Below are 26,286 nucleotides of genomic sequence, written 5' to 3'. Positions count from 1 at the left end.
ATGGAACATTGAGAGATATGACACTGGGGAAGGCTTAAGACCCAGGACTGGAAGGCCTGGAACCTGCTGCAGAGAAAACTCCTGGATATCCTTGCCTGGGTATAAAGACCCCTCGCTTCTCGATTCCTGCCTTGGTGGTTGTCCCTCCTCCCTTCTGCTCTTGCTGAGCTGGCAGCTCTGCCCATCAGCAAAAGTCAAGTGCTCTATTAAATCTTCCTGGAGGAAAGATAAACTACGTAAATGCAGTAGAGGTCGTTACCTCTGGTGGACTCAGTCTGTGGCCGGGAAGGGGCTGAGAGGAGGCCCTTCTGGAACCACAGTTGGGCAGTGGAAGAGGCAGCAGGGGCTCCTCAGTGGTGGGTGGTTCAAGTGCATTGGGAGGTCTCTCCACTTCCTCCAGGCAGCCTTTGCCATGGGTCACACAGCCTGAGCAGAACCAGTGGCTCGCCCCTTTCCAAGGCTCTGCAGGAAAGGGGTGCCCCTGCAGCCCCTCTTGTACCACTTGCTATGGCCTGCCCTTCTTGAATCCCGAGCTGCAGCAGGCCTGGAGAGGGCTGGGAGTGGGGCGTTACCCCAGGACTGAGACAGATCCAGGATGAATGATGGGCCATTGTTCAGGTCGCCAGAGTTGGGCTGGTAGCTTGGGGCTCATCTGGATTCACAGACTCTTCCAGACTTGAGCTGTCCATGTTTCACCTGCCTCTCCCCAGGCTTTGGGAGCCCGAGTGAGACCCTGGAAGCTGGCAGGGATGTCACACGTACTCACCTCAGGCCCTGGCATGCACAAGAGAGCCCGGGCCTCCTATCTTCCTGCCACAGTGGCAGGAAAGAGGTTGGGAAGAAGGAAAACGGGTGTGTCGGACACATGGGGGGACACAGAAGAGTTTAAGCAAAGGTTTATGAAGTGGAAGCTGGTGGAGGCTGTCCTGCCATGGCCAGGGCCTGCGAGAGGGGTGTGGCACATGTGGTTATCTCTCAGACCAGCTGCCACCGGCCCAGCCAGGTCCCCTTTTTTGCTCAGGTTTCCATCTCTGAGTGGACAGCCCTGAATGTCTCAGGACCAATTCTTGTGCAAAGACAGACACTTTATTTTCCATGAGGGGAGCTACAAGGCATCCACAGATATATGGGAGAGAGGGGCGCTCTGTGACCTTGAGAACTTGGGCACTGTGACCTTGAGAACCTTGTCCAGATTCTGTAGTCTCCAGGGTGGGGCAGTGCCTGACCACAGGCTGGGTGGGCTAGTCTCAGCCAGTCCTGCCAGCCCAGGACCGCTTCAGTCTGGTTTGGTTTCCTGGGTTGAAATAATAACCCTTCAGGCCCAACTTTGGCCAAAGATAATGATTCTCTGGCAGGGCCCCCAGCTGGGCGGGGGCAGGCATTGGTCTTTCATAGAGCAAAAGTGGGCTTCTTCCTTGAGCCTCGTCTTGCATTCTCATAGCGTGGTTTCCTTAGGTCCCCAGGTCTGCTAGACAAACAGTTCAAACTTCTTGAGGGTCTTGGTGGAGGTAGGGCGGGAAAGACCGCCCACTTCCCCAAGCCTCTTGGTTTGGCGAGGGTGGGGGGGGCGGGTAGCTGCCTGTTTGCATTCTTGACTCTCTGCTGCCCTCATGTGGCTATGAGGCCAGTTGCCGCCTCAGCACTGTACAGGGCGGCGTGTGTGTGTGTGTGTGTGTGTGTGTGTGTGTGTGTAGAACTAGCAAGGTTGGGGCTGAGGCAGAACCAGAGAGCTGGCCCTCGTGTCTATTCTAGCAAGCAGGGGCTCTCACTGTCCCCACCTCCGGGTCTGGGTGACACAAGTAGCCGTAGGGCAGCCGTGACACTCTTGCTTATGAGAAGTTGAAAGAAGAGATGGAACTGATGCTCATTTTCAATGGAGGGGACTAGACTTCAAGATCTTAAGGACAGCTGGATCATCTTTTTTGACCATGAGGGCAAGTTCCCACGTGCTTACCTGCCGAACAACCATGGCCACGTTGGCCTGTAGAATCCAGGACAGGCAGATCTAGCTCTGTCCTGGGAATAGCAGCTCAAGAAGCTGTCAAGGAAATGGGGAAAGGAACAGATGAGGGAAAGAGTCAGTCCATCCCTCCTTTGGTCCTTGTGCGTGCGTGCTTGTGTGCTAACTCGCTTCAGTTGTGTCTGATTCTTTGCGACCCTATGGACTGTAGCCCACCAGGCTCCCCTGTCCATGGGATTCTCCAGGCAAGGATACTGGAGTGGATTGCCATGCCTTCCTTCCTGGGTCTTCCTGACCCAGGAATCGAACCTGCGTCTTCTGCATTGTAGGTGGATTCTTTACTGTTGAACCACCGGGGAGGCCCCCTTTGGTCCTCAGTCCTTGCCGACCACCTGCTTTCAGGCCAGCCTTTGGCCACGGCCCTTGGGTCCCTACCCAGCACCTACTGTTTGCCATGAAATGAGGGTCACAGGTCTCTAGCTCAAGCTGCTATGTTGGTAGTGTCCAGACTGACAGAGTCAGGAGTCTTCAGAGGTTATTTTCATGTGGGGGTCTCAGATGTGGGTCTGCTTCAGAATCACAGGGAGCTTGTCAAGATACCCACAGATGTGTGAGACGAACAGCTGATCCTGTTGCCTCTTTTTTTTTTTAAAGTATTCTTTTAAAACATTTATTTATTTGTCTTTGGCTGCACTGGGTCTTCATTGCTGTGCGCGGGCTTTCTCTAGCTGTGGCGAGCAGGGGCTACTCTCTGGTTGCGGTGTGCGAGCTTCTCACTGCAGTGGCCTCTCTTGTTGCAGAGCACAGGCTCTAAAGCTTGGGCTCTGTATGTGCAGAGGACGGGTTTAGTTTCTCCATGGCATGTGAAATCTTCCCTGACCAGGGGTTGAACCCCTGTCCCCTGCATTGGCAGGCAGATTCTTAACCACTGGACCACCAGGAAAGTCCTGCTCCTTTAAGGCTGAAGAGACTGAACCCCGGGAGGGAAGGGGGTCTGGATGAAGGTCGCTGTGAAGGTCATAGTGAGTTCAAGGGTTTCAACTTGGTACCGTTCTCCTCCAGTCCAGTGGATTGGTCCATCAGTGTGGTAAGAGGCTTCTTGCTCAGGGCAGAGGGAGGATCCTGAGCAAGCCCTTTGGGATGTCTGGGAAGGCACACAGGAAGCTCCCTCCCCTACATCCTTTCTGGGTCCTGCAGCAGAGCACCCACCAGACTGATGACCTGCGAGGCTGGCTGGAGCGTGTCATACTCCGCAAAGAGGTGGCACACATTCTCCTGGGACTCAGTCTGGCTCTTGGCCACAAACCCAAAGATCCTGATGGGAGAGGAGAGCCGGGGTGAGGAGAGCCCAGGGAGGCAGGAGACTGGGAGCTGGGGAACTCAGCCCTTCCCCAGCCCAGCACCTCCTTCCTGCCCTTCCCCAGCCCAGCACCTTGTCATGATGGGAGCTCTCCTAGGGAGAGGACGTGCCTCCTCCGTCAGACTGGGAGATCCCTGAGTTTAAGATCTGGGTTTCTCTCCTTTGGAATGGGGGACCTGTGTATTCCCCAGCAGACTGGAGGGTCCCTCCAGACTAAAGCCTGTGCCTCCCCGAGAAGATGGGGCTCCCAGGCTCCTGTCCGCCTCATTCAGACTGGTGACTCCCAGAGGGCCAGGGCCTGTGCTCTCAGCAAACCCATGGGCTCTTAAGGTCAGCATGACTCCCTCCCCGTGTTGGGTCCGGGCCCTGCCCCAGGGAAACCTCTCATGGTGACTGACTGAGTGGACAGGAAGGCCTTACCGAGAGGGCTTGCAGTATTTCTGCCACCTGTGGGAGAGGAACAAAGACAGTCCTGGGTACCGATTCTCCGCTCCATTTTACAGAACTCCGGCTGAGCCCCGCGGGGTGGCAGAAGCCGATAATGGCCAGCTGTGTTTCCTCTATCCCCTGTGCTCCCCTCCCTTCATTCTGTTGCTCCTCACCCCTTGAGCTTCAGAGGCTCTGTCTGGGACCCCAGTCCCAGAGTCAGCGGGCAGCTAGACCCTGGCTGGCCTTTTCAGTCTGGCCCAGACTTGAACTTACTTCCGTTGCTCGGGATCCATGCCACAGAATCGGAGGGTGGCAAGGGGGTAATGGCGCCGGAAAAACACCCTGGGAAGAGGTGAGAAGGGAAGGGGAGCTGGTGAGAGCCCGTTGCAGTGTCTTGGCCCACCTCCATTATCTCCAGCTTCCTGTCCTCCAAGAGCCTCCTAGTTGCATGACCCCTGACAGCCTGCTGTGACCTTTTCACTGCTGGACCTGGGCATGTGTTTGTATTTCTCTCCTTTCATGAAGGTCATCTGCCTTGTGTCCTATGTATTGGGGTTTTCTACCAACCCACCCAATCGCCCACTGTGTCATTTAATGATTTGAGGGTAGAAATTGCTGGAGGAGGGCATGGCAACCCACTCCAGTATTCTTGTCTGGAGAAGCCCATGGACAGAAGAGCCTGGTGGGCTACAGTCCATGGGGTCACAAAGAGTCGGACACAACTGAAGTGACTAAGCACGCAGTTATGGCTGGTCATCTCTTATTCCTCCAGCCCAGGGCCAGGATCTTGCTGGACTGAATCCCTGAGCCTGGGAAGGAGCGATCTCACTGGTCAGCCAGAGTCTGGCCTACAGGAGCTGTTCCATCAGTGGATACAGATTTAATCAGTGGCCAATGGCTGTTGTTAATTCCAAATCCATCAGTCACGATGAAGAGGGCCTTCAGAAGGAAGTCATTGCACTGAGACCCAGAGAAGGCAAAGAACTTGTCTGGAGTCACTCAGCACATCACTGACCTCATTGGGTTCAGGAGCCTGAACTCCAGCTCCACCACTGCTCCACAGCCACCTCAGCCATCCCCTCCAGCTCACCCTGCCCAGCCCCGCAGCCCCAGGACAAGGGAAGTCCCTTACTTCCTCTGGACGTCAGTCAGGGTAATGCCCTGCTCGGTGACTTTGAAGTGGACCACGGTGGGCGTGGGGAGGACATCCCTCTCCAAGGTGGCCGAGATGGCCTTCTCCACGGCCAGGGCGCCGCTCAGGGTCTCCACGCTCACAGAGCTCAGGTACAGGGCATGGCAACCTGGGGGGTCGGGGAGGGGGTACAGATACTATTTTGGGGCCCTGCCAGAATCCACTGGGTGAGTGGAGGTCACCAAGGCCCTGCTGTCCCTCTGCGCAGAACTGGGGAATAGGGGTGCCATCCTGTTTGGGGACTCTAGCAGGCTTCCTCTTTGAGCCATCAGGCGGGTGGGTAGGGACTGTGTGGGTGACTGAAATCTGGGGCTAACCCCAGAGGCCTTTGGGGTCGTCTGTTATTTGCTTTGCTCTGGCCTCTGGCCCTCCAGAAGGAGGCAAGGAGGGGATGTTGCCCTGTGTATAGGGGCGTCCAGGCAAACCTTCCTTCTGTCCCATGGCTAGTGCTGCCCCCACCCCTACCCCCCACCCCCAACCCCAGGGCCCTGGCTCCTTGCTGAGAGAAGAGAGAGGAGACAGGAATGGGGAGGGGGCCTTTGTGCTTGGGACACAGAATAGGAGCTGTCAGTCACCCAACTGCTGACCCGTGCCTGGCCCTTGGATGTGATGAAAAGTGACCCTTCCCATATAAACCGCCCCCAGGACCCAGACCTGACACTCCACGGAGGATGCCCTCTCTGGGGCCAGGCCCTTCAGACCCAGAGAGAACCTAGCTCATCCATGTGTGCTCCCTGTATGCGGGATGTGCTCTAAGCCTCACCACGCCCGCCCTTCCTCTCCTGCCCCTCTTCCTCCTGGCCTGCTGCCCTCAGCCTCTCATCTCCTGGTTTACAGGCAGAGGGAAGAATGTGGCACCTTGTTAAAGATGGAGAAATAAAGCTGCAATGAGAAACACGTGTGGACCTGCGTGTGCCTGCACAGGGCTGGGAGGTGCCCTGGGGCGGGGCACAGCCAAGCCTTCCCCCAACCCTGCCCCCCACTCACCCGCAGATTTCTTCATACAGGAGGTCTGGCCATCTGCAGAGGGGTCCGAGGCTCCGTCTCCACCTCCCAATTCTGAGCCAAAGCAAAGGAACAGGCCCCCAGGGGTGGGGTGCAGTCAGTGAACCCCCATCCTAGGAACAGGCTTCATTCAGCCCTTCAAATGGGTCCCACCTCCGCCCCCACCTTCAGCAAGTGACTTGGCTGAGAAACCAGGTGTGATTCCTGTAATTAGGCAATCGGAGCTGCCCTGGGCTCCCCTAAAGCCTAGCTGGCAAGCTTTTTGATCCCTTCTTGCCCCTCCCGCCTCCAGCCCCTGGACTGCAGCAGTGACCTGGCCTCAGAGGCCTCTGACCTCCTGCTTCTTTCAGACCCTGCCCCAAACCCAGGCTTTTTTTTTTTTTTTTGCAGAAAACAGGGAGGCTCTCACCATCACTACACCTGGGGCTCCCTTGGCCTTGACTCCTCTCCCTGAAGCCCCCCAGCTCTCCTGCACACCCTGAGAGGTGGGGGCACCTGGTGTTGTGCTGGGCTGTAAGCTCTGGAGAGGGCTCCCTGACTTGGGCTGGAGGTTTGACTCTGTGCCCTTGGGGAAGTTACTTAATGCCTCGAATCTTCCTTGTTTATCTTTCTTTCTCCCCAAGTTTCACCCATTGATCATTTCTTTGTTCTTATAATCCTCTTCCTTGAGTTTCATGAAACAGCTGTCTGTACCTTTGTGCTCTGTTAGCTCCCTGAACACTTTGGAACAAGATAGTAAGGGAGACTTGGGTTCAGATTCAATCCTTCCTTTTCTTATCTGTGAAATGGGGACAGCACCGGCAATGACTACTTCACAGGGTTGGAGTGAGATGTGAATGGAGGAGGGGACACCCAGTAAATGTTGGACCTGGAAGTAAAAACCAAACCTGGCCGAATGGGCAGATTTATGCTTATTTTCTCCTCTCTGAAACAGAGTTTCTATGTCTCAAACATCAACTCAGCACCAGGCCTTGTGCCAAAAGCCTTGCCTGAGATTTTTCATTTCACCCCCCACCCAGCCTAGAAGTAGGTGTGATGCTAACTGTGCCCATTTCATAGATGAGGAAACAGGCTCAGTGAGTTTGACCTTCTCAGACGCTCATAGCTAGGAGGTGGGGATGTGGACAGACTCCAGAGCATGCAGTCTTCACTGGGACACTAACATGATCCCTAAGAAAGGTGAGAGGTGACCCCCTGAGAAGGAACAGGCGCGGAGCCCCAGCCCACCTTTCTGCGGGATGATGAGTTTGCAGGGCAGGGCCAGGGCCATGATGGAGTGCTGGCACACGAAGGCAGACAGGCTCCCTGTGAGGAAGCAGAAGCCGTGCATCAGGAGCCTTCCCCAGGCCACCTACCCTGCCTGGAAGGGGCCTGAGGGCTGGAGAGGCTCAGCTCACCGAAGTAGGGCTCCTCGTCTGCTCCTTTGAGATGCACCCCTTTGGCGGAAGACTCGATGAGGAAGTGGCGGATGAGGCCACTGCTGTCCTCGCCTGGTCGGAGAAAGTGTGTGGATGGAAGCGCAAACTGTTTCCTGACCTGCCTCTTCCAGTCCATCCAGAGGTTAACTTGTCCATCCCCCTGCCTCTGGGTGGGACTACAGATAGGTATCCTATCCTCAAGGTCTCCCATGAAGGAGGTGCCGACAACATTTTTGCTCCAAGCCTTCTGTGTCCAGTAGGACACAACTGAGTGACTTAGTATGCACACGTGCAATCCTTTTTTCAGGAGCCCTTGCCCTTGGTTTCAGTAATTCTTGGGCTGGGTCTCCCGCCCCCCCTACTTCCTCCCTCCCAGGTGCTATTATTCTCCATCAGATGGCCCCTGCTGGCGCCAGGCTGGCCTTGGGAGGGGGGACCACACCCCTGGCCTCTTCTCCACCAGCCTACAGCTTCCTGATTTCTTTGGACTCCTTGGCAGGGCTTCCTTGATAACTAACGCTGCCCGGAGGTCACTTTCTTATTTGAACAGAGAGGTGTGGTGTAGAGAATGTGGACTTGGGGTTTTTATCCTCTTGCTCTATTACTTGTTGGCTCAGGGGTCATTAACTCCCTCTGGGAGTTGTCAGTTCCCTTATCCATTCCTTGTGTAAGAGCTACAATCCTGGGCCTCTGATGAAGGGCTGTGGCCCAGGACCCCTGTAATGCAATGGTCTGTTCCTGTCTCTGTCCTCAATGAGGTTTCACTGGTGCCTTGGACAGCGTCTGGGGTAGGGTGTGTGCAAGACCACAGGGGCTAAGCTAGCGCACACGCCATTGCTGTTTAGTCACTCTGTTGTTTCCAACTCTTTTCGACCCCATGGACTGTAGCCCACTAGGCTCCTCTGTCCGTGGAATTTTTCAGGCAAGAATACTGGGAGTGGGTTGCCATTTCCTATTCCAGGGGATCTTCCCAACCTAGGGATTGAACACAGGTCTCTACGTCTCCTGCATTGCAGGTAGATTCTTTACCACTGAGCCACTGGGGAAGCTCATAAAACCCAGTATGTACTTAATAAAAATAAATTGAATTCATGGAGAAAAAAATCAAACTTTATAAACTTGATATAAAATGTTACTAGTTACTTCTTATTTGAGAAAAACAGACCAAACCAAAAGGGTCTCGTTTTCACATGTTATTACTCCATTACATTCCTTTGTGAGAAAGCTGGTCTGGACAGAGGTGGATACCAGAAGAGAGCAGGCTGGAGTGGGGCTGGGACCCTCCTCTTCTTCCCACCGGAGGGTAGAGCAAGGAGTCTGGGGACTTGGGGAGCCTCAGTGCTGGGAGACCAAGGTCCATCCTCCCAGGAGTCATTATGTGAATGGCCCAAGGTCACCCTGCAAGTGAGTGGCAGAGCTGGGACTGGAACCCACCACACCCAGGTGCCTCTAAGAGGCCTTGATCGAATACACAGACAGTCTACCTGGCTGGCTCTGGGCAGGTGTGGGGGCCTCCTGCACCTTCAGGGCAAGGCCGAAGGAGCCCCGGTATGAAGAACTGTCCCGCACGATGAAAGCCCCCGGCTCTTCCTTCGTCAGCAGCTCGATGGCTGGAACAATCTTTGAGTCAGAGACAGTCACCACCCCACTGGGACACCCTCCCTTCCTCAGCCCAATTGGGTCCTCATAGAGCCAATGGTACAGAATTGCCTTTGGGCCCCAGGAAGTCCTTTCTGTTGTCTAACCTCCACTGTTCCTGCTACAGTCTTTATTTCCTTGGGTCATGGGGTTCACAGCACACCCCCTTCCCTGGACTTGCAATTTGCCATTCCATTCCCTCCTCTACATGAACCCAGGGCCCTATCTGCCCGATGCAGGGTTCCGGGACCCAGACCTGATTCCTGGGTCGCTCAGTCCCTGAATCGGGGCTTCCTTTTACCTTGCTCTCGGGAGATGCTTGGCTTAAACCAGTATTTAGATGTGTCCATCACAAACTTCATGGTGGGTTGCATGTCGCTGGCAGGACCTGGAGACAGACAGAGAAGGAGAACCCTGTAGGCCAGATAGAGGGAAACTGAGAGACCCTCCCCTTTCTCTGCCCAGTGGTCCCATTCAACCCATCCTCCTCTATCCCTATTCCATTATATCTCCAGCTCCCTAAAGGGGCAAAGACTATCAGAAGAATCCCAGGGCTTTTTGCCATCTAGGAGTCTACCCTTGTATCCTTGGTAATGGATCACAAACAAACAGATTAAAAACTCAATTCAATGAGAAACAGTTTCTCAAATGGAATATTATGCAGTAGAGACAGAAACAGGGGATAAATAAAAGACTCTGAGATGCATCATTTGCTTGACTTCACATTTTTCTTCCCCTTTAATAATCCTATGAGTTTCTTGGTGGTGGTGGGCATATTCAGTTTGCAAAAGAAAATGAAGGAAAGGAGAAAGGAAAGGAAGACAGCAGATATGGGCAGAAGAGCATCCAGGAGTCCAGAGATGGAGTCGGATTCTGATCTGAGACGGCTCTTTCCCTCCTGAAACCCAGAGGTAACTGAGTGAACCAAAACTCCTGTGAGGGTCTGTAATGCTCCAACAACTCGGAAATGAAACTGAATCTTGCCGAGAATAGTTTGTGGAATTTGCTAAGATCCCAGGGATAATGTGTGATTATCCGGGAATCACCAACACTGGATGGGGATATCACCAGGCCAAATAAATGTGCTCTTTGAGATGTGAAAATGCACCCACCCCCGCCACCACCATTTCCCTGGGTCCTTAATGGTTGGATGGCATCACCGACTCAATGGACATGAGTCTGAGCAAAATCCGGGAGACAGTGAAGGGCAAGGAAGCCTGGCTGTGATTCATGGGGTCACAAAGAGGTGGACTCGACATAGTGGCTGAACGACAACAAAGGCGGAGAGCAGTGGTTCTCAGTTTCGGCATCTTGAAAAGGTGCGTTACTGCCAGTTGAGAATAACTCATTATAAGCAATGTACTGATATCTGCAAACGATTTGTCCTAGGAAAATGTTCAAAGGCATACTTGTCACCTCATTTTCTCTTTGACATGGCTTCGTGGGTGGGAGCGAGCAGCGGGCTAGAGTGACCATTTCACACCCCCCAGGAGTACCTTGATGTCTGTGGCCACGTGAGGGCTGAGAGCCCGGGAAGGAGATGACTGAGCCACAGGCAAGCAGGCCTCCTGTCCTTGGGGCTCAGTGGGGGGCTCTGCTCCTGGGAGAGAGGTACCCCAGGGTGCTAAGGGTAAGCCTGTGTTTACTGCTTTGGGCTCTGGTTGGCTTTGTTCTTTTTGGATGCCTGCAGTTCCTGACTACAGGGAGGAGGGTGGTTGCTGTTTTGTGGTTTTTAGCTGTCTGAATTGGAATGCATTGTCTCCGTTACCCTGTCTTGCCCCTGTCTGTGTTCGTCATCTGCCAACGTCAGAGTTAGGACTGACTCTCCCTCTCCCGGGTTAGTCACCCAGCCTGCTGCTTCCATATCCTGAGGGTCTCCTGGCTCTGTCCACTCTCCTCCACCCTCTGCCTCGCCCTGGACCACTTCGTGATGAAAACCCAAACAGAACCAAATAAAAACTGCTCTCCCTGCCAGGCCAGGCCCTGCAATTCATCTGCCGCGCAGCTGCCAGCGTGATGGATTGAGCATGCGCCTCTGAGTCCATCACTCTCCGGTTTGAGAGTCTCTGAGGGTAGATCAGTCCTGGGTGTTCTTTGGAAGGACTGATGCTAAAGCTGAAATTCCAATAGTTTGGCCACCTCATGCGAAGAGTTGACTCATTGGAAAAGACTCTGATGCTGGGAGGGGTTGGGGGCAGGAGGAGAAGGGGACGACAGAGGATGAGATGCCTGGATGGCATCACTGACTCGATGGACAAGAGTTTGGGTGAAGTGTGGGAGCTGGTGATGGACAGGGAGGCCTGGCGTGCTGCAATTCATGGGGTCGCAAAGAGTCAGACACAACTGAGTGACTGAACTGAACTGAACTGTGGATCTCCTGGTCCCTAAAGGGTAAAGTTTACTCTTCAGCTTGGTGTTCATGGTCTTTCCCAATCTGGCCCCAAATTACCCCCAATGACCTCACCCTGCACCCAACATCCCTGTCATTTCCTAAACATGCCATGTGCTTCCATACCTTCGTACCTCTGGCCTGGCTGTTCCCTCTGCTGAGGCAGCCCTTCCTCTCCTGCTCTGGCCATGAACTTTTGATCCACTTTTTGGCCTCCACACTTCTCCAGGTAAAAAGGCTCACTCTCTCTGTAGCTTCACAAGACTCAGGAAATCTCTTTACTTCTGTGTTTATCCTACTCTGCAGTAACCCTTTGGGTTTTCCCCCTCTCTTTCTAGACTGTGTCCCTATTAAGTGGCACAGTGCTTGGCACACAGTAGGTACTTAATCAATGTATTGACCTGCTCTTGAGGAAACACATTGGTGCTTTGCCTGTTCTCCATTAGCCAAACCTTACAAAGCGTGAGGTATTGATTGGTTTACAACTTACCCTCCGGGGATACAGTGGGAGGGGCTTCTGGCAGGGTCTGGCTGTGGCTCCTGGTGGCTGGACAGGGCATGCTGGAAGAAGTAGCCCCAGGGTGGACAAAGTCCTGGGGTCCTGGGATCCTTTGGGATGGGGGAGATCCTGGCTCTGGGAAACCATTGATCAGCACGATGGGTATGTCCACCATGGAGTTAGTGATGGATGGTGGGCAGCTGCTGGCATGTTCCTTGGCCAGTGGTGGGGAGTGGGTTGCTTTGGGCTGGCCCATGCTTGGGGTGCCATTACTGGGGACCTGGAGGTCACTGGTTCTTGTATACAGGGACACTGGACCAAGGCTGTGGAGGCTGGAGGAAGAGCTGGTGGGGCTTTCCAAGGATCTAGAAGATGACTGATGGCTGGAGATGCTGGAGTGGAGGAGGGACTGGCTGCTGTGAGGGGAGAGAGCAGCAGAAAGGCAGAGTGTTAGGAGGTGGGAGTGGACTGTCTGGAGCCAGAGCTGGGCTCTGGAATTTAGTGATGTAGGTGCCCTTGGCTTTGGTCAGAGAACTGTACACTTCACCCATCTGCCCCCACCCCGTCCCCAGAGCCCATCTGAGCCCTAAGGGATACTGAAGGATATAGGAGTGTACCTGCAATGTAGGGTCTGTGGTCAATTAAAGTAGCCAATGGGGTGCCCCCTGCAAGGGACTCTGTTCCCTCTGCCTTCCAGGCGATCCAACTGAGTTGTCATACCAGCCATCCTCCCTAACCCCCAACCCCAAGCATTCCCAAGAGTCCGGCACACAGGCTGGACCTGGGCTGGACTATGTCCATAACTGATGCAGAGGGAATTCTCCAGCTGGAGGAAGAGAAAGAGGCCAGCTCTGCAGCCAGCCAGGCTTCTCCCTGAGCTCAGAGGCCCATGCCAACGCATGGCTGTGGAATCCCAGTCTCCTTGCCAGGGACTGCCTGGGCACAGTGGCTTTGGAGTTGGTATGGGGGACAGAGGTCCTGTGGTTTGGTCTTCCAGGGCAAGATGGGTGAGTGTGTGGCTCTACTCAGAAGCCTACAGAGATCTGGGCTGGGGTGATTATAAATAATGCCCCGCCAGGTTTGCTTCCTTCCTGCTAGGTTTTGCCAGGAACAAAGATGAAGGAGGCTTTTCCCTGACCCTCGATTCTGTTTATATTCTGTTTGTTAGGTTTTTTTTTTTTTAATCTTCCTACAGATGGGCTGTAGGAGGGCTGGACAGGATACAGGTGAGCCTCATTAATGCAGTAGCTCTTTTCCCAGGAGGTAAATAGAAGTCAAGATTTTCCTATATTGAATGATATTCTAAATGCTTGAGGAAAGCTTGAGAGCCAAATGGCATGAAAGAGAACATTCATTTTTATTTTTGGTACAGTCCCAGATTTTGCTCAGAAAGAGCGGGATGTCTGATTTAGGATGTGTGTGTGTGTGTGTGTGTGTGTGTGTGTGTGTGTGTGATGAAGGCAACATCAGAAGCTGTAGTGGGAGTTACCTACCTTCCAAACACATAGCTGACATCAGACGCTGGGCTGCCTGACAACATGGAGACTCTGCTGCTCAGCTGTGGGCCCTGGCCCCCCAGCCCCTTCTCCAAGCTTGGGGAAGCCACCAGTGGGGAGCCCAAGCCGTGGGGGCCTGAGGCCTTGCTCCCCATGCCAGGAATGGAGATGCTAGGAGATGTTGGGGGGTGAGAGGAGGGAGCTGCCGAGAGGGGAGCGGGGTGCTGGTGCCCCCTGCCCTGGCTCCCGGAGAAGATGAGGCTCTCGCTGCTGCTTCGAGTCTCTCGGGGGAGGTCTCTGGAAAGGAGGAGGCCGCCAGTGCGTGGGGAGCCGAAGGGTGGGGTGACAGATGGGCTGCAGCAGCTCCGCGGGCCATCGTGGCACCTTGACCTGGTGGAGGTCACCTCGATGTACTTTATATCTTTGGGGAGAGAAGCAGAGCATTGGTGAAACCTGGGAGCTTGGACTCGCAGAACAAGAATGCTGGAAGAGTCCTCAAGACCATCTGGTCTCTTCTTTCTTAGAGAGTGATGAGCTGAGCTGTGCTCTGCTTAGTCATTCAGTCGTGTCCGACTCTTTGCGACCCCATGAACTGTAGCCCACCAGAGGAGCCTAGTGGGCTACAGTCCATGGGAACTTCTCCAGGCAAGAACACTGGAGTGGTTGCTATGTCCAGGTGTCCCGCATTGCAGGCAGAGTTTTTACAGTCTGAGGTACCAGGGAAGCCCATGTATATGCGGGTTTCCTAGATGGTGCTCGTGGTAAAGAACCTTCTTGCCAATGCTGAAGACATTAAGCGACATGGGTTCAACCCTTGGGTTGGGAAGATCCCCTGGAGGAGGGCACAGCAACCCACTCCCGTATTCTTGCCTGGGGAATCCTGTGGACAGAGAAGGCTGGCAGGCTACAGTCCTTGGGGTCACAAAGAGTGGGACATGACTGAAGCGACTTAGCACTCATATATTTTAAATTTTTGGCTGTGCCCCACGGCATGTAGGATCTTAATGCCCCAACCAGGGATCAAGCCCATGTAACCTGCAGTGGAAGTGTGGAGTCTTAGCCACTGGACCACCACCCTTTCTTATACAGATGAGGAAACTGAAGCCAGGGAGATGTCTGTTGGAATCAGGATCAGCCTCCAGCTTCCCCTTCAGGGACCAGTTTCAATGTCACCCTCTCTGTGACAACTGCCCGTGGGTGGAGAGGGACTGTGACACGAACACGGGCTTTGGAGTCAGACAAATCTGGGTTTCAAATCTGGCTCTGCCCCTTGCTCTCTGAGAGCCTGGCCAAGTGGCTTGACCATCTAGAGCCTCAGTTTCCAGGCCTGTAGAATTGGGTGGCTATACCCAGCCTCTTGGTGTTATAGGAAGGATGAACTGAGATGAATGTAGGCGGCACAGCCCAGTGTCTGGCACATAGTAAGGCCTTTAAAACTGAGAGATCCTCTCTTTCATGTGTGTTCCACTCCCCAGCCGGAATGACTGCACCGGTCACATCTTGAGATGCCTCTATTACTCAGGCCGGTGAAAGCGGTTTCTATGTCTGTGCCTGCAATGGAGGCAGGGATTCTCAAGCTTGGTTGCACGCTAGAGTTATCAGATGAGCTTCGAAAAGTCCCAAAACTCAGGCTCCATCTGGTGCCAATTAGATCAGAACCTCCAGGGGTGGGCCCAGGCCTCAGAGTGTTAGCTTAGCTCCCTAGGTGTTCTCACTGTGCACTGGACTGCACCGCTGTGGTCCCTGGCCCTGCAGCACTCCTTCACCAGGGAGCTGGAAGACTGTGCAGAATCTCCGGCTCCGCCCTAGGCCTACTGAATCAGAATTTGCATTTTAGCAACATCAGGGGAGCTGGGTGCACCTTGGAGTTTGACAAGTCAGTGTTAGGGTTCACTTGCGCGCGAGAACTCCCTGGGGGCAGGGCTTGCCTGCCTTACTGAGCTGTAGACTCTTAGCACCCGAGGCTGCTGACTCACTCTGATGCTCTTTCATTCCCTAGTGGGGGCACCTAGGACTCTTGTTCCTCCCTGGAGTAGGGCGCCCTCTCCTCCTGACTTGGGGGAGGGGAGCTGTTCTTGGTGCTGTTCTGGGAAAGGAAGTGAACGAAGGGCTTTATTGAGCTGCTCCCTTCTAGAGGGTCGTGAGTCCTGCCTCTGGCTTCCCAGGATGAAGACTAGGGCAGAGTCAGTGGGAAATTGTACCTTTAACTCCCATCTGCCAGCCTCCCACCCCCTTGGGCTCTGGTGCATGCGCTGTCCCCCCTCACCACCCTTGAAGTCCCTGCCTGCCCCAGTCCGCTCTGGGCTAGGAACTTTTGGCCCTGCTCATGGTTACTGCCTCTGTCGGAGCCTGCTTGGGCTGGGTAGGGGTGGAGGATTGCATCAGATGGAGGGGGGAGGCTGGCAGGTCAACCTGGGCATGCTGTCCCAGGGGGTGGAGGAACAGGCCTGGCTTTGTCGACAAACAAACCTAGGTGTGAGTCTAGGCTTTACCACTTTCCCGCCAAGAATCATCAGGTAATTTTCCTAACTGCTCTGAGCCTCAGTTTCCTCATCTGTAAAGTGAGGATCTAAAACCTACCTCCCAAGATTCTGGTAAGGATGAGATACACTGATGAATGGAGCCTGGAGCCTGGCCCATGGTGGGCTTCAAAGAGCGTCTCCTGCCCGTCTGCTTTTGGGGGACAGTACTGGCCAGCTGGCTAATACTCTGGCTAAGGTGGGGGTCTCACTGATGAGGGAGAGAGAATATTTGGTACAATGTATCGTGGGCTCTGAAAGGGAAGTTTTGGAATGGGGTAGATTCTTCTGCAAGGTTGGCAAGCACGACTTTTTTTTTTTAAAATAGGTTTTTATATTATTTATGGCCTTCCCTGGTGGCTCAGATGGTAAAGAATCTGCCTGCAATGAAGGAGACCCGGGTTTGATTCCTGGGTTAGGAAGATCCCCTGGAGAAGGGAATGGGTACCCACTCCAATATTCTTGCCTGGAGAATTCCATGGACAGAGGAGCCTGGTCGTCCATGGGTTCACAAAGAGTCAGACATGGCTGAGTGACTAACACTTTCACTTTCACAGTGTTTATGCTCATAATCCTCTCAGACCTCAAGACTGCCCTTATGCCCAGTGCCAACAGGCACTGCTTTTACAGTGCAGGAAACTGAGGCTCGGAGAAATGTAAGGGTAGAGCTAAGATTTATTGCACCTTTGAAAACAAAGGCTGGTATTTACTGAGCATTGTGGGCTAGCACTGCCATAGGCATATTACCTGTGTTAGCTCATTTAACCCTCATGGCAACTTGAATGAGGTAGGAAACATTCTTAATTCCATGTCAGATGAAAAGTCAAGGCTCAGAAGGGTTGAGGAGGGATTCCCCCGGTGGTCCAGTAGCTAAGACTCCACGCTCACGATGCAGGGCCCTAGATCCCACAGGCCACAGTTAAAGATCCCGTATGCCGCAGTGGAGATCGAAGGTCTGGCAAGCTGCAACTAGGAGCAGCCAAACAAATACATGAATAATGTTACAGAAAGGGTCGAGGAAACTGATCCCTGCTCCTATGATGTCTATGCAGGGAGCTCTTCCACGGAGACAGGCTCCTTGGGACCCTTTGCCAAGGCCTTGCCCAAAAGTAGGTGCTCAGCGGCTTTGGGGAGGGAGGGTCTCCCGGCCTGGTGAAGAGAGACCAAAGGCCTAGCTGAGGGACCGAGAAAGAGCAAGCAGACTTGAGCAGGAAGGGAGGGAGGAGTCCTGGAGCTGTGAGTCACTCCTGCTGCTGTAGCCTGGCCTTGAGGTGGATGTGGCTGGGGTGGCAGAGCCCCTGCCCCATCACCTGCTTGCAGTTGCTGTTTACAGGCCCGTGGGGCAAGTCTGAGCAGTGCTGGGTGGATGCAGGCGCCAGTACCAGGCCAGGTGGGTGGAGGGGGGCCTGTGTGGGTAGGGGGCGGACAGACGGTTATTAAACACCCTTCACTCAGGATTGGCAAACTGCCTTGCCTGGCAGAAATTCTGGAAAATAAAATGGAGGCCTGTTCCAAAGATGGGGAGGGCTGGCAGAGGAGGGGATATGGTGTTTGCTTCTAGAAGCTGTGTTCCCTGGGGGTGGTAGATACATGCCTGCTCCCCACTACCATGCCACCCCTGGCCCGCCTCTGGTTAATCTGAAGGAAGGTCAGCAAGAGGCAGAAGTAGATAAACTGGAGGAGGGGGTGCGGTGTAAACTCAGTGAAGCCCTGGAGGGAAGAAAACTTGCTCCGAGGAAGAAACAAAAGTTACAATATGGACTTTGGAGCCCAGAGGCCTGGGCTTTGAGCTGACCTACCACTCACTAGCTGTGTGACTGTGGCCATCACTTCTTCTCCCTGAGCTTCAGTCTTCTCATCTGTAAATGAGGTTTCCACTATTTTCTTCCCAGGGTAGACGCTGGGATCATGCTTACAGAAATCCCTCTATACATTTTTAAGGGAGGGATCGATATAGGATAGCCAATATTTAACTTTTGATTCTGCCAAGTTGGGACAAAGAGAAGCTGTGAACGTCTGCTAGCATCACAATTACAGAACATATTCCACTCAACACGCCAAAAGTAGGATGAGTGGGCGTGCAAACAGAGGGGCCCTACACACTGGATACATTTGGCAGGGGGAAAACTCACTGAGGGGCTGTGGGCCGGTGAGAGCTTTGTCACCAGGAGCAGTGGTCTGAGGGGAGGGTCTGGGGAGAGAGGTGCAGTCACCACAGTGACAGGCAGGTTCTCACTATTCTTGTGATGGCAGAGAACTTGCAACAGAGAGCTGACCTTCTGGATATCCTAGGAGGCAGTGAGCTCCCAGGCATCACTGGTGTTCAGGCAGCAGTAAGAGGAGAGGAGTTTTAGAAATTCCATCAAGGGGAGCTGCTGCTAAGTCGCTTCAGTCGTGTCCGACTCTGTGCGACCCCATAGATGGCAGCCCATCAGGCTCCATCATCCTTGGGATTCTCCAGGCAAGAACACTGGAGTGGGTTGCTGTTTCCTTCTCCAATGCATGAAAGTGAAAAGTGAAAGTGAAGTTGCTCAGTCGTGTCCGACTCTTAGCGACCCCATGGGCTGCAGCCTACCAGCCTCCTCCGTCCATGGGATTTTCCAGGCAAGAATACTGGAGTGAGGTGCCATTGCGTTCTCCGCAAGGGGAGCTAGGTGGCTTCATCAGGACCCTGGGACCACTGCTGCCCTCTGGCGCCCCCTGCTGCCAAGAGTCTGGTGGTCACATCCTCACAAGAGCAGGTTGTGCCTAGGGCATCTGAAAGAGCTGATTACTGCCCATCGGTACCTTGGAGGAAGGGCCCTGTTGTCAACACCCCAACCCCAAACATGTGCACGCTACCCAGAGACTGCTCTCACCCTAGTTGGCCTTGAATGCATGGAAGCCCTGCCTTGGGGCATGAGCATTAAAGTCCTGGGCTTGCTCCTGCCAGTGATAATTAGGCCCAAGTTATCTTTCCTGCAGAGACATGCCCACGACTGGCCTAAAGAAGCAAAAGACTGTTGAGGGATGGAGGTGGTTCATTTAACAGGCCTGGCAGGCAATGCTCTGGGGGCAGGAGCAGAAGGCCGGCTAGAGGCCAGGAACCCAAGTGCCAGAGGACCTGGGTGCTGGGCTCACCTCCACCCCAGGGTCTGACACTGTCTTGGAGCTGGTCCTAAATGCAAATCCAGTGTTGACTATAAACAGCCACTGCCGATCATGACCTATAGTGTCCCAGGATTTGTGATAAATGCCCATCAAATGTTATTCCTTTTAATCCTTGCAATACCCTTTGAGGTGAAAACTCATCTCTATTTTACAGAAGAAGAATCTGAGACACAAAGAAGTATAAGCAGCTTGTGTAAGGTTTGCCTGACTCCAGTGATAAGGCTACACTGGCTTCTCACTCAAGTCCATCAACCAAGTCTTTTCATTTGTAAAATGAGGATAAAATATTCATCTCTTGGAGGTGGATTGGAGGGATCAAATTATTATCATCAAAGGCTCAATTATTAACTACTCAACACACAAGTGCCTGGATAGAATGATAAATGCTCAATAAGCAGAAATTCTCCTGGATCCCATCTCTAATCCTCCCTGTATCCCCTAGCCTACACTGATTGTTTAAACCCCTGGAGGCCTCAGTCTTCCAGCCTGTCTAATGGGGCTGCTGCTCTGTGATCCTCATCCTCAATGTATACTTGAAACTCTTTGGGAAACTAAAGCCAGATGCAGAGATTTCTGGACAATTGTAGACGTGGTAGTATCTTGGAGTTGGCTTGAACTAGCTCAAAAAAGCTGATTGTTAAATTTTCAAGATTTTTTTCAGCTGGTTGCTAAATGATGTAAACATTGTAAGTTAATATAGTTTGATGCTTTAGGCATTACTAAAGAGTAAACTATATACATTTACAACGTAATGACATATTAAAAACAGAAATAACAAATACTCAAAAATTCCTCATTTTCTAATTATTTTACTATGTCTATACTTGAAGGTATTTACATCTATTGTTACTGGTGAGGTGAAAATACTATTCCTATAAAAATTTCAGGGGACCAAGTTAGAACCTAAAGAGAGACACCCCAGAAGACTAAGACTCAGGGACCACACATTTATCGAGCTCTTATTTATATGCATGGCATTGTATAGTATTCTTACCTGTATCAGCTTATTTTAATTCTTGAGAACTTACATAAAACAGGTATCCATCACTTTCCAAACTCAAGAACCAAATAGAATTGGACAGTGAGGACTACTTATATTTATCCCTTGTATAGAGCAGAGGAAAGAGAGGTTAAGAACACTTGTTTAGAGATGCACAGCACTCCCCAACAGGACAATGTTCTGTGTTCCTCTGATTTGATAGAAAACCCCTTCCTCATAAGGACTGGTCCCCAAGTCCTCTTCCCAGCACTGTGCCCCAGTTCCTTACCCAAGGCTTCAGGCTCTTCTTTCTTCTTTCTCAAGGTAGTGCTCTGGGTGGGCTGGGCCTCGGGGCCACCAGGCCCTGGAGGAAGCAGCTGGAAGGTGGGGTCCAACTCCAGAATCATCTGGTTGAGGCTCTCCAGTGAGAAGTCAATGTAGGAGTCAAGGTCCTCCTGAGACCCTGAGACCTCCTCCCCTGGGGCCTGCAGGAGGCAGCTGGCATTGGCTCCAGCCTGTGGGGCTGGCTGGAGCCTGCCAAGGGGCCCCTTGCAGGGCATGGGGGCCATCAGGGCCTGCGCTCTCCAGCCTTCCGTGGTGTAGTAGGGACACTGTGGCGGCAGGCTGGGGCTGGGGGCTGGGTGCAGGGCCCTCCTGGGTTCCTCACAGGGAGCCAAGCCGACTGTGGGGCTTCCTGCCAGCAGGGGGCTGGACATCACCTGTGACATGTTGAGGGCAGTGACTTGGCAGTTTACCTCTGGCTTCCAGCCAGACTCACATCCCACAGTTGTCACTTGTCAACCGGGAGCTCCTGGGACCTGAAAGAAGCCAGGGGTGGGAACTGAGTAATTTCTGTAGATGAAACCTCTGCCTCCTCTCCCCCTAAACAAAGGCATATTTATTCACTCATTTAAAAGCATGGCTGCTGGAGCCAGACTGCCTGGGGTTTACATCCTGGCTCCACCAGTTACTAGCTGTGCAATGTTGGGGAAGTTAATTAACTTCTCTGTGCCTTGGTTTCCTCATCTATAGAATGAGAGGACTTCCCTGGTGGCTCAGACGGTAAAGTGTCTGTCTACAATGTGGGAGACCAGGGTTCAATCCCTGGTTTGTGAAGATCCCTGGAGAAGGAAATGGCAATCCACTCCAGTACTATTGCCTGGAAAATCCCATGGACAGAGGAGCCTGGTAGGCTACAGTCCATGGGGTCGCAAAGAGTTGGACACGACTTCACTTTCACTTTCACTTTCATACTTAGAACTTGCCTAGTACATAATATACAGTATGCAAGTGATAGATAAATAAAATAACCGCAATAGATGTTTGATGGTTACCTACTATGTTCCAGCCTTACTTTTAAAATAAATAATAGCTAAAATCTAGATTCCCAGGAGGTGGTAGTGGTAAAGAACCCACTTGCCAATGCTGGAGATGTAAGAGACTCAGGCTAGATCCCTGTGTCGGTAAGATCACCCAGAAGAGGGCATGGCAACCCACTCCAGTATTTTTGCCTGGGAAATCCCACGGACAGAGGAGTTCATGGGGTCGCAAAGAGTCAGACACAGCTAAAGTGACTTAGCACAGCACAACACAGCTAATATTCATTGAATAATTATATGTACCTAGGCTCTGGTGTATAAAACCTTTTAAAATCCTCTTAACAACCCTATGAAGTAGATGCTATTATTATCCCATTTTATAATGGGAGAACTGAGACATAAAGAGGTAAGTAACTTGCCCAAGGTCATCAGGCCAGCGGGTGTCAAGAGTAGGATTGGACCCCAGCTGTGTGATGTCAGGGCCCCCGCATTTAGCTGGTACTCAGCGTGGGCCAGTTGGTGAAACAGACAGGCAAGCAGGTGAGCAATCACAACAGTATCATCGGGGAGGAGGGGAGGCAGAAGGGACTCAGTGGGCACAGGGAACGGGAGAGGGGCAGGCCAGGGAGTGGGGGAGGCCAGGGAGGACTTCCTGGAGAAAGGGACATGTAAAGGAAGACAAGGACGAAAAACAGGAGCTGGCTGGGCGCACCAGGTAGGGGTAAGGAGGTGGGTGTATTCAGAGGCCTGATGGACCGAGGAGATCACAAGACGTTATTGAGCATCTGGGAAACAGAGAGAACCTAGGGTGAATGGAGGGGAGGTTGGGGTTGGGGAGGCGGGCTGGTCAGACCCTGCAGAGCCTTGCAGGCTGGGTTGGGTAGTGCTGACTCAACCCTGAGGGCAATGGAGAGCCACAGAATAGTTTAGAGCTTAGGAGTGACATCATCAGATGATATTCACTCCCTGGGGGCTCATCTGGGAAAGAGACGTCCCAAGCTTCCTGACTGTGGGAAGTTCTTCCCGTTGTTTAGCCTTAATGCTACATGATAGCAGTTTCTTACAGGAGGTAAGAGGTTCCAAAACAGAGGCTGCCAAGAAAACTGCAAGGAGCTGGGACAGGCTGGTTGTGCTACAACGGCCTGCCCTGAGCTTCACCTTCCTCCTGCCCCTAGCACTCCCCAACTCCACTTTTCTCTTTTTCCAAGATACCTCTATTACGTTCTGCTTTAGAGTTAGACCTCAGTCTTGGAAAAGTCATTGAGACCAGTCTGGGACAAACGAAATGAATGCAGACTTCGGAGTCTGGATATTTGAATTCAAACCCCAGTTCAAACAGTTCCTTAAGGAGTCTAAGGAGTCACTCTGACCCTCAGTTTCCTCATCTGTGAGATGGGAATAAGAATTCCTGCTATATATCCTCCCAGGTGGTGGTGTGGAACCAGTGAGATACTGCTTGTGAAAGCTATCGGACAATTCTAAATACTACTTAGAAATCAGGGCTTATATAGAATATAATGCCTTCTAATAATAAATAATAGCTCCCATTTACTGAGAACTCACCATGTGTCAGGCACTGACTTTCCCTATGATAACTCTTGTAATCCTCTCATAACCCTAGGAAGTACTGCACCCCTATTACCAGTCCATTTTACAGATGAAGATACTGAGATTCAGTGAGGTTAAGAAATCTGTGTCGGCCATACATCCAGAAAAGTGGTAGAGCTGGGTTTTAAACTCAGGCCTGGACTTTAGACCTTTAACTCCTTATATCACATGGAGTTCAAATGCAGAGAAACACCTGAGGTCCAGGGAGGGACTGTGAGTTGCCCAAAGCTCCTGCTAGACCTGCTGTCAGACTTCTCTTTGGCCAGATCCTGGAGGGGGCAGGCACATGTTAGGCTCGGGAAGCGTGTCTATAAATGGCAGTGAAAGGGAACAAGGAACGGGCCTTCAAGCGCCTTTCTGGGGGCAGCTAAGGACATGGAGCTTTGGCTCCAAGCGCCCTGGGTTTGTCGGGGCAGGATCTCTGCACACCCTGAAGGTTTTCTGGCTGTGCCTCAAAGAGGACCTGGGGTTATGGTCTCTGGGGAGTCCGCTGGGTACCTGGTTGCTCCCCCAGGACTAGGATCCAGGATGTCTGCCTACTGATTTGGAATCTGCTTTTATGCCACCCGGGGCAAGTGCCCTTTCTTCTCTGGGCTTCAGTTGTCCCACCTGTATAATGGGAATGCAATTGTAACAAACACTTAGAATGTACTCATTTTGTTTTCTCAATGGTTCTTTAAAGAAAATACTCTTACAGTGGGGCTGGAGAGGTTAAGGGACTTTCCTGAGGTCATACAACTCACAACACCCACAGTGGAACTCCGTGCCACTGTTTCATAGATTTAAGATCCATTTCACCTCTCTCTGCCCCTTCTGGGATTCTAGAACCCAGTGGGACAGGCCTGAGATTGAGCAAAGTTTAGGCAGCCCCTTGGGATTTTCTTTAAGTCCTCTCACTTTTGACACTCCCCAAAGCACCACCAGACCTCTGAGGGCAGGGGCTGGTCTCCCTCCTTTATTCCTGGACACTCTTCCTTTTGTCCCCACCAGCACACGTCTCTAGTTCTTTCCTTCCTGCTCAAAAGGTGAAGGGAGGACCCCTGGGCTCAGCACTCTGAGTGTGCATGTTGGGGGGCTGTAGTGGGTATGGAGGGCTCCAGCCAACTCAGTCTTATTTATAGGTCCTGCTCACCCATGGGACTCAAATCTCCTTCTTTGTTCTCAAGGGCTCTGGAGGCAGGGGGATCCTGATTCCTGGGCAAATCCCCTTGTCAGTTTCATTGCCAGCTTCTTCTTCTGGCTCACTCTTTCCCTCCTACAAGCCCAGGGGAGTGGAGGGAGAGGGTGGCAGAGCGGGGGACAAGTGTCCCCCAGAGTGCCTCACCTCACTAGCCCAATCCCCTCCCCACCTCCCTGCTGGAAGAGTGGCTTCTGTTCGTCCCCTGGTCCCCACCCAGACCTGGTGAAGCAGACCTGGGACAGTAGACAGGGACCCGCAGGGCCAGTGAAGACCTTTCCCTACCTGTGCTCTGCCCACCCTCTCCCTCCCACTCCAGGATTCCTGGTGGCCTCTGAATGACCCAGCATGGGGTGGGGGGCCGCTGATGGCCAGGCCCCAAGGGCTCTGGGCTGGCAGGCAGGAGGCGAGGTTCTGGGTCCATTCCCTTCCCACGTCTCAGGACCCTGGGCAAACCCTTTCCCCTCCCCAGATCCTGGTTCTCTCATCTGTACACTGAGGGCTACAGATTTAGTTCCCTCAAAGTGCAGAACTTGAGTCTGTAGTCCTGGGACCATCTTATCTGTCTCCACCTTCACTCTGAGCCCCAGGAGAGGAGGAAAACTGGGGACAAGGGCTGGCTGAAGGGGCTGAGCCTCCTCTTTTCTCCTTGAAGAGTAAAGGCACCTACCTGTTGTCCAGGGTGAGCAAGACGCTCCTGCCTTCACTCTTGGCTCCTGGGACAGACGAAGTGAGGCTGTTGGTCAGAGCCCAGGTGAGGAGTAAAGGGAGGTGCCCTTCACCTCCAGCCCCGCCTTAAGAGCAGCCGGCCAAGCCCGCCCTCCCTCCTCCTCGCCAGCCCTACACGTGGCCTGACAGCCCACAGGCCCCACCCGCCTGTCTGGACCAGCTCAGGTGGGGCTGGCACAGGCAGGGAAGGGAAGCCTGGCCTTGGTGGGCACTGGAGCCCGGTGTGTGAGTGTGTGTGAGAAGCTCTTAAGCATCCTCTTTCCTCCCTGAGTGCTGAGTGCTCAGGGGAACCTCTGCTTGGACAGGGGCTTCTTGGAACCAAGAGTGCTGTAGGCGTTCCCGTCACCTGAGTGCCAGCCAGGGAAGGGACAGAGGGTTGGTTGGCAGAGCTAGCAGAGAGAGAAGCCTTGGCTTTTGGGGAGCAGGATGCCTAGGGGCAGGAGACCCTTCCCACAGGCCCCTTCTGTGCTCTCTGAGCTGGGTCATACTGCGACAGGTACCGGGTAGGGGCCTGCTGGGACTCACGCTGGGCACAGATCTTGTCTTTTTATCTTAGTCTGGGAATAGGCTTCTAACTCAACGAGAAGAGGCTCTGCATGTCTGGAGGGCTTTGAGAGGGGGCTCAGCACCACGGTGGTCTTTATTTATTCACTCACGGACTATCCCTGTGCACATTCTGGTGGAAGTTCCATGTGGAGTGATGGCAGAAAGTCCAAAGGTCCAGACATCCCCTCTCCCTGGCTCCAGCTCACTTCCTGTTCTGTGTCAGGGATCCCAGAGTGTGGCGAGGGGGCATCCAGGCTTTGTGGGGGAGGGGCACTGTGGTAAAGCCGAGTCCCCTCTGGGCAGGTTGGTCCGAAGCTAGGGAGCTGGCACACTCTCCAGCCCAGGGACTCAGGGTGATCCCAGCAGGGGCTTAATTAGGGGTGGGTGGGTGGGAAGGCTGCCCAGGGCCCCTATGATGCTCAGTAGAAGGGCTTCTGGCCTTAAAGTCTTTGATGTTCTGTGGCTTCACGGAGGCATCATGGCCTGTGTCGAGGGAGGCCAGGAAGCACAGCTGAGCGTAGCAGTGAAAGGTGATCACTGAAAGACTCTGAAAGGCGTCTCTGGATGTTCACGCAGCCAGCAGCCCATGGCTTGGTGAGCAGTTGTGTCTTTGAATGAAGAAAATGACGCCCCTCCCTTGGGGTGTGTGCAGCTGCAAGCCAACATGCACTGCCCACAGCAGCCTTATTCATGGGCAGGCAGCTGCTGAGATTCTCAGGGGGAAAGGTACAGGTTATGGGGTGGGGGCAGAACATCAGCCCAGGGTTGGAGTGGTCTTGACATTGGCCCTGGCTGTGTTCCTGGGGGCTGGCACCAAGGGCAGTTTTAGCAGTGGTTCTTTAGGCCTGGGAGCCCAAGGCTTATGACCCTGTG

The 26,286-nt window shown here is 53.1% G+C and overlaps 1 protein-coding gene across 2 annotated transcripts; it reads right to left on the bottom strand.

The window, feature by feature from the left end:
- Positions 1-1,064: 1,064 nt before the first annotated feature.
- TNS4 (tensin 4) lies at positions 1,065-24,892 on the bottom strand. Of its 2 annotated transcripts, XM_040245426.1 has the most exons (14): positions 24,809-24,892; positions 20,324-20,852; positions 13,384-13,807; positions 11,882-12,306; positions 9,304-9,390; positions 8,857-8,974; positions 7,344-7,444; positions 7,174-7,251; positions 5,929-6,000; positions 4,882-5,050; positions 4,023-4,091; positions 3,741-3,767; positions 3,170-3,275; positions 1,065-2,038 (listed from the first exon to the last, which is right to left on the bottom strand). In XM_040245426.1, the coding sequence occupies exons 2-14, from the start codon at positions 20,760-20,762 to the stop codon at positions 2,006-2,008; spliced, it is 2,148 nt and encodes a 715-aa protein (XP_040101360.1). In that variant the 5' UTR covers positions 20,763-20,852; positions 24,809-24,892; the 3' UTR covers positions 1,065-2,005. The 2 variants fall into 2 exon arrangements, with proteins under 2 accessions (XP_040101360.1, XP_040101359.1); XM_040245425.1 differs by lacking the exon at positions 1,065-2,038 and having other exon boundaries at positions 2,749-3,275.
- Positions 24,893-26,286: the final 1,394 nt, after the last annotated feature.

This window comes from Oryx dammah, unplaced genomic scaffold (assembly GCF_014754425.2).
Source record: "Oryx dammah isolate SB20612 unplaced genomic scaffold, SCBI_Odam_1.1 HiC_scaffold_8, whole genome shotgun sequence".
Taxonomy (NCBI): domain Eukaryota; kingdom Metazoa; phylum Chordata; class Mammalia; order Artiodactyla; family Bovidae; genus Oryx; species Oryx dammah.
Note: the sequence above shows the minus strand (reverse complement) of the source record. Positions and strands in the feature narration are given on the sequence as shown.